The 8,226-nt window shown below is 37.4% G+C and overlaps 1 protein-coding gene across 22 annotated transcripts in view; it reads right to left on the bottom strand.

The window, feature by feature from the left end:
• Positions 1 to 8,226, bottom strand: part of RIMBP2 (RIMS binding protein 2) — a 114,254-nt gene that overhangs the window by 53,000 nt on the left and 53,028 nt on the right. For all 22 annotated transcript variants that reach the window (XR_003399517.1, XR_003399518.1, XR_003399519.1 and 19 more), the window contains exon 4: positions 3,219 to 3,323. Coding sequence is in view for 19 of the 22 variants with exons in the window: in XM_026859586.1 (XP_026715387.1) it covers positions 3,219 to 3,323 (105 nt within the window). In the remaining 3 variants the exon portion in view is untranslated. The remainder of the gene's footprint in view (positions 1 to 3,218; positions 3,324 to 8,226) is intronic.

Here is an 8,226-nt window from a genome sequence, read left to right as displayed (position 1 = left end):
GGGGGGGGGGGGGAGGGAGAGGGAGCAGAAAAAAAGTAAAAGATAAATCAATTAGGCATGCCACATATAATATGCTCTAACCACATAAAGTAGCATACTGTAACCTCAAATCCAAAGCCAATTACAGTCTTGAAGGGATGGCTCCGCCAATATTACTACAGTGCTTTGGTTCCAAGCCACTGAAATAGATGCTTATTTTTAGGAGACTGAATCTTAGTGAAGCTTAATAGCACTGGTATTTTGTTGGACCAAGGCAAGCATGCTCAACACACTGCAAGAGCACATCGAAGTATCTCTGAAACCCTCTAAGTTAAAATTGAAAAATGAGCTTGTTATTCTACATTGCAGGAGGTTCCTAGTGTAGAGACCTACCATACCAGCTACAAGAAAGAAACACAAAAATTAAGCTCATGCTTTACATGCATAAACAGTATTTATCTTCTAAGTAAAGAGCTCACAAAATGCGTCAAGGCAAAACACTACAAGAAAGGTAGTCTGTAAATAGGAGTGCAATGTTTAGGGTCCAATCAACTGAGTCAAAGAAGAAAAGAGGGGCTCAATCAGTTATCAAATTTTAGTCAGGAAAATTTTAAATCTTAAAAAATATCACTCAGTAACTTTGTGTTATCATCACTTTATCTCCACTTAAATTTTCACTATCTTCTTTACTGAAGCTTGCCCACAATAAGTAAAACTTTCTATTAACCATTGGATAGCTATGTGATGCATTATCTTTGACTCTTAACTCCTTATCGTTGTAACCCAAAAATCACATTCTATACATTTTCCATCAGAGGAAAGTCTTAAAACCCTCTAGTTTAGCAGAGGGAAATGCCACACAGACTTTCTGATTTATTGGGCCAGATACTCCCATGATGGACACCGACACAAGTATGCTAACTTCATTTTCCTCATCTGTGAGGGCTACCAGACTCTGTTACTGGTTTCAGTGGAAGCTGGGCGAGGCTGTAAAGACATAACTAAAACCATACACCCAAGCTACACTTCACTGTCGTGCATGGTAATAAAGCCTTCTTCAGTCCTGCAAGTGCAGTCATCTTTCTTCATGTAGTAAGCCTTATTGCTAGGACCTGATCAAATCCTGGCTCCATAAGCATTACTAAACACATGATGACAGGTAATAGAAAGCCTTATGTTATCCATCATTACAAGTTTAATAAAATCTACCCAGAATATGAGTTCTTGATAAATGATAAGAAAACCTGCAACGATAGCTATCTCTCTTTTACATCGAACTGTCTTGTATTTAGGCTTGCTTGGAGGAAAAGACCATCTGATTCCCTATCAACACAAAACCTTGAGGAACAATATTATATTCTTCCTTTTAGGCTGAAAATCTGATCAGTCTGTAGATATATTAAAAACACAATGGATTTTTATTTATCATATCAAAATGTGACAGCAAATGCATCAGGCTGTGCCAATAACTGGCTTTGTTTTGAAGTGCACATTCCTGTAGTTCATCAGCAACTTTATGACAGTAACAAGATATGCTGTGAAATGTCATCCTGTTACTGCCTGGAGTTACTACTTTTATTTCACGGTACTTTTTCAACTAGTTAGATTACTCCAATTAAAAAAAAAAAAAAGGAAGAAAGAATTAAACACACATGTACTAGGTGCAGTGAGAGGTCAGCTCTGGTTGAAACGTGAGCCAGCAATTCCTGTTTAATGATGGAAGCAAAGTATTATAGTTACTTAGGTAACAGATTTATTTAAATTATTTTTCTGAAAATAGACGTGCATTATAATGTTGCAAAGGAGGTGTGTTGGATACCAGCAGCCTACAGGCTAAAAAAGGACAAATCAGTCTGCACTCATCTTTACTGCCATGCCCAGAGGTAGCTTGGCTATCTCTCTACAAGGTATAACAGTGAACAATACAGATATCCTCCCAAAATTTTTCAGTGTTTTCAATACTGTCCCTCTTCTACCCATCCAGTGTACTAATCTGGTCTTCATTCTTATTCTATAGCATTAAAAACTACATCTTTTTTTTTTGCTACAGCTTAGCAAAAATTAGTGGAGAAAACAGTATTACAGAAATTTGTCTCCTGTTGCCAATCTGTAACAAAAAGACCCATGCAATGTGGATTTATTAGAAGAATGTAAAAAAATTAGCAAGAAGAAAAGCTGTACTTTTCTTTGACTCCTTTGCTTTGCCAAGAAATTTAAGTCCAAAATTTATGTGGAAGTTCAAATAATAACAGCTAAATATAACTAGAAATGGCATTTTGAAATACGCCTAAATAGATTAATTGTGAAAGGCTAAAAGAAAATTAACTGGAAGATTTCATGTGGTCGACTGAAGCTTTCTATTTCAAGCAAACTGTATTAGATACATCTTTTTATTCTGCTGTGAATGTCCCTCCATGCCAATTCTCCACCAAATTATCATTAGCATTATTATTTCTGTGTTTTGATCTAGTCAAGCAATTGGAAAAATCAACGTTAGTACTGAGACAATAGCAGCTTTAAGTGACTTTGGTAAGATTGAAACTCAATGTCATGTTTTTTATATTATAATGAATGCTGAGAAGTTTCAGTGTGAAAAAAAAAATGTCTTCAAGTGATTTGTGAATTAGAGAATGAGTTTGGAAACGAGGTACTTAAACAACTGCTTAGTTTATGAAAAAGATCAACTGTCATGTATAAATACCTTGACAAAGATTTACTTTAATCTAATTTAGTGGAGAAAGGTAGCAAGAATTGCCAATGTCTGGAAGAGGAAGCCAAATAAATCCTAACAAAACATTAATATGTCAGTGAGAATGATTAACTGACAAGGAAATGGTGGATTCCCCTTATTTTGATTATCATGAAATTAAGGAAGGTGGATTCCTTCCTGACATTTAAAGAATGCACAGATATTCCCGAGCCCAATATAGAGGGAAGCAATGGAAATACAAAGGAAATATATGTATTTGTATTGGGTTTCTCCCTTGGGAAATACAAGAACTTATACATAATGGTCAGGTTAATCGTCACTGGCATAAACTTTTATAAATCAGTTAGCACAATCACCCAGTAAACGTCCACTTCTTACAACTGGCATCAGCATTCACGTAGAACAATCCGGAACAGGAACCAGTTTGGCGGTTGTGGTTTAAATTCCTTCAGACCAGGAGATCTGTGTCATTCCTGCGCTCTGTGGCTGCAATTTGTTATTTCACCTGACTGCCCCTTTCTCCCCTTACCTTCTGCAGGAGCTCAATTTCCTGCTGTTTGGCGTTGAGAACAGCCAAGGCTTGCTCATGCTCCAACTCCAGCTGTTGCCGCCGTTCAGCAGCCTCTCGCATATGCTGTTTCAAAGGAAGCAGAAAAACTATCAGGAGACTTGAACACACTCCACCTGCAGCCAACCATGCTGCCATTCCCAGGCGTGCAGATGTTCATCCCAACATAAAAGCTCTCTGGTATCACTGAGAGGCAAGTGGGAAACTGGATAGGATTTTACTTTGGTCACTACTTCGAGGCATATTGCCAATGCTAAACTCAGGCATTTAGACAGCAATCTCTTTTAGGATACACAACTCTGTCATTGCCAGCAATGTGGCCTCTGATACACAAGTGAACAGTAACCGTTTTATCTGTCAGGCACACATTTATATGTGGCATCGTGCTGAAGAATTAAAGCTTGGAAAAAAACTAGCTTGACAATTCCCTAAATGCCTCTTTATCTAGGCTATGGGCTTGTGATTTGTTTTGCGAATGATGACCCAAAAGAAATAGCTTACCTTTGCTAATCTCTGCCTATTATTTATAGCAAATTGGACAGACCAGAATGAACACAGGTGGATTTGGACAAAAGTGACTACACAGTACTCAAAACCAATTTTAAAGTACAGTCCCTCCTAACAATTCAAAGCAACATGAAAAAGGATCTTGTGAAGAGCACAATCTGAACAACGTCAAGATACCCTTTGCAGATAGAAATCTTTTTCATTACAGGTTAATATTTTTCTCCCAATATCATTATAACTTTCAAAAACCCTGTTAATAAATGGGAGTTAAGATAGAACTCTTTATAGATTCTGATCTCTTCTTTGGTGAAACTAGTATTAAAGATTTTTATTTTCCAAATTACATATTATTCCCATAATACTCTCACAGCAGAGGCACAATGTCTTATCTGCAGCACCATGACTTATTACACACAAACCTATTAGGAATCAGCACTCGGAAACACAAATGGGTGGCTAAAATTGACAAGAACAGCCCAAAATATCTCTTATTGTGTACAGAAGAAAATTTTATCAAGCATATTGCTAACCTTTAATGAGCTGTTACTCTCTGCTACACGTTACTCGTAACAAAGAGGGACAGCACAGCGAGGCCAATTTCCCTCAATCTGGACATGTTTGCAAAGGAAGTAGAAATGTCTCCAATACTCCATTTGGCCTCTGCTTGGGATTTATTTATTTTCATTCGATATGTTGATTAAAAACAAACAAACAAAAATTTTTCCAATTCATCAAGTTTTGACTCTCAGCTATGGCTTGTTTTCTAGGAGTTTTGTGAGGATTCCCTATTTTGACTGTAGATATTTCTGAACGGTGTGTATTGTAACAAAACTTAAATGGATCTGTTCATGGGTAACATCTACTCACTGTATGTAATAATATCCAAATATAATGGTTCTGATTCTCATCTCATCTGAATGAACATAATCTATTTTCCTAACTAGTATTACTGATGATTTAAACTAGCATGAAGCTACATTTACTGAGCTCAGCAGCTTCCATCAAGTCTTATGTAAAATACTGGTGGAGCATCAGCACATTTCTTATACTCAAGAAATGGTGAGGCAATTAAATCATTCTCACACTTTTAATTAAAACCTTTAATTATCAGAAAAGAACCAAAGGTCTCACTTTACTCTCTCAAGATTTAGTACCGTATTTGGTACAGCATATTCTGATACCATTAAGTTCTTACTACTTTTACAAAAGCTACTACAGAACATTTCTAGTCCTCTGCAGAGATCAATAAATAATTAATACCACGACCATACAGTGAATCTGTAAAATGAAATGAAGAAACAGATTGTGATACATGATCTGTGATTCTCCCCAGCTTTTAATTTCTCTCTTTCCTAAAATACATATTTAACGATCTACAGTTCACAGATTTTAAGGTCAGAAAAGACCATTTGGGCATCTATGTTAACCTAAAAGTATCTCTCAGCCACTTCAGTATTGTCATGATCTACTTAGTATTTAAAGCAGCAAGGATCTCTTCACCCCAGCTTCTGTCCCTCCCCTGGCACAGCAATTAAATCTCCCCCAAGCCAGAAGCAATTCCTCCCCTCCCACTCTGCTCACAAATCGGTTCTGTCTGCAAATCTGTTCTGTGCTTCCGATCTGCACATCAGCTGCTGTCATTTCTTCTGAGCCCGAGGGGAACAGGTTAGGGTTGTGGAGGAGGACTGCAGAGATCACTAGAAGAACAGCAGGGAGAAAGCTCTAAGCTGCTGAATTCTTTCAGCATCTTCCTTCAGGACTGATTTCCACAATGATCACATTGCCATGGTTTGTGTAAGTGGTGGCAATCCATCTGGCCTTGCTATCGCTGTCCTTAATGTGAGGCAGGTTAGAGCTTTCTAAACATGTAAATCTGTACTTCCCTTTTTGCACTATTTCTAGACGTCCTAATAGCATTACTCTAACATCAGACAGCAAATCCACTTCTAAAAGAGCATAGAAAAAAAATACAGTAAGGACTTGATATTTCAAAACAATTGGCAAATAATGCTATGTCCTTCAAAGAAAGACACTTTCAGACTATCTTTCAGAACAAAGGTAAGAATCCTGCTACATAGCAGAGAATGAACTGGGGCCGTTGTGCACATCTCAGTTTCCTTTCAAACTGTAGAGCTAGACAGCTGTAAACTGTTTCTGAAATAGCTCTTACGGGACCTGCTCAAACAGTTCTTGGTTTTCCCGCTTCCTCATGGGCAGCAGGGGGATTTGACAGCACACAGCCCATCCTAGCTCCAGCCGTTTCAGTGGGTACACTACATTACCTACAGCTGCAAACAAAACAAAGAAACCCATTCTTTCTTATAGCAGTGACTTTTACAGTTTTAAAGTGTGCAACTGGTTAATGGTAGAACAAACTCAAATGGCTTTCAAGTACTAAAGCCTTGTTTATGAGACAGATCTCATACGTGATGCTGAATGGGGAGCAAATTTAATTCTCACCCGAGCACTCTTCTCAAAGACTTGTCATCTGCACTTGCAGATGGGTGGGCACCATTACAGTGGAATGAATGAGAAAAGCTGGCTGAACACATCAGAAAATCAGAACTGCTCTATGTGAGAGGCACTGTGAAGATTCTCAGAAGTTAGCTAATTCAGCAGTTCTTCATCTTCCCTTTTCTGCTTTGTTGATACATTCTCAATTTCTCAAAAGAGAAACTGAATTTCTCTTTTGACAGGGAAACTAGGCTAAGTATTTCTCAAAAGTTTCCAATGGTTGGAAAGCTGCAAACCATTTTTTCAGACTACTAATTTCCCGAGCATATGAGGACACACATGAAATACACAATTAACTGCATCTGCCTGGGCATGGTTTAGTGCTCATAAGGAGATTTACGGTTTCAAGCCTGTTCAAGGTAGTCTGCCAGATCAGAAGGGTTCTGCTCAAGAAAGAGAACTATTGAATGTGAAAAGCCAGGATCTCTATATCCACCAGAAAATTTTTGTTTCAGTGAGAGAGTTCTTAAGCAGGACAGTGAGATTTACAAAATGATTCTCCCACGTCCTTAAGAAATATTAGTGCAGTAGAAGTTAAGTGAAATAAGTCAAATAGCCAGATTCAGCTCTTCTACAGAAGAAATTTGGAGGAATCATTAAACAAATGCCAGTAGATAACCTAATTAAAGAGCGGCAAAATAAATATTTTTTGGTATGGCCAAAGAATAAAGTACATTCTTTAATTTGTTTTAAGAGCATAAAACACAGTCCGTTGGTAGAGGAGTTTCTAGTGTTCAAAACCATACAAGCCTAGCAAAACCAAAATCTGAACAGTCCAGAAGAAAACAATTTGTATTTTGATTTGATAAAATGAGACTTAATGCAAATTTACTTAAAGCAAAGTCTAAACCTAAGCTGTTTTATGAGCCATGAATTCACAGTTAATTCCTTTTCTAGACATTTTTCCCTCCTATCTTTCTACTCTGTGCTCCTTGAAGAAGTGAATTTCTGCAGCTATCAAGCTGAAATCCCACAATCATTATATAGAGAGCACAGGCAAGCCGTATCTGTTGAAATAGCTTCTAGGTGTTGATCCTACTTTCTGTAGTTACTAGCACATGGCTCACAGTAAAATAGCAAATTAGTAATAAACGTCTCTAGAATGGTCAGTTTTGTATTCCCCAGAAAAAAAAGGAAGGAAATAACAGGAAAAGTAAATTATTTTCCATTGCTAGGGAAAAACTTCCTACTTGTACCTGGGGAAAGTTGTGTTGGTCTAAAGACAGATAACAGTGTGTCACTCTTCTATTTAATGAAGCGGTTTCATTTTCCTTTCCCAGTAGATGTATTTCTTATTTGCACATGAGTCTAGATTTATTCCATCAGTGCTACCTATTGACTGGTAAATAGGACATTGATAATTCACTGCACAACAATACACACAACAGTTAACTCCTCTTGGCATTGCCTAATATGTGATTCCAACAGCTCAAGTTTCCAGACACTGCTGGAATAAGATTGTTTATGGAGCAGCCAGCTTACTTTTGATAACCCCACAGTATTTTGGAGGCTCAGCATAACTTATAACCACCTTTTATTTCCATCTGTAGCTGAAAAACTTTCTCCTCCTCCTCAAATAAAGCTTGAGAGAGAGTTTCAACAATGTATTAGCAACGCAACAAGGCAAAACCGAAATCTATCATTCTCAAAATTCAGAGAGGTATCCATTTTCATCACTATAATCATCTCCAAAAGCCCAGATCTATTCTGATGCAGCCAACAGCAAAACTATTTTTCCCCTTTTAGAGTGAGTCTGATACAAGTCAAAATCATTAACAAATCCATTTTTAAATAAGTGATTGTACTTATAACAAGCATTGGCTGAAGCCACTTAGTATTACTAAAACATTCGGCAAAGAAGAGTCTTGCTTGAAATTTCACATCTCAAACCACTTATTTTCATTTCCATCTCCTCCTACTCTCAAGGACATCCATTCCTCCTTTACTA

This window comes from Athene cunicularia (genome assembly GCF_003259725.1).
Source record: "Athene cunicularia isolate RWA chromosome 15 unlocalized genomic scaffold, athCun1 chr15_part1, whole genome shotgun sequence".
Taxonomy (NCBI): domain Eukaryota; kingdom Metazoa; phylum Chordata; class Aves; order Strigiformes; family Strigidae; genus Athene; species Athene cunicularia.
This window is presented reverse-complemented; position numbering and strand designations above follow the sequence as displayed.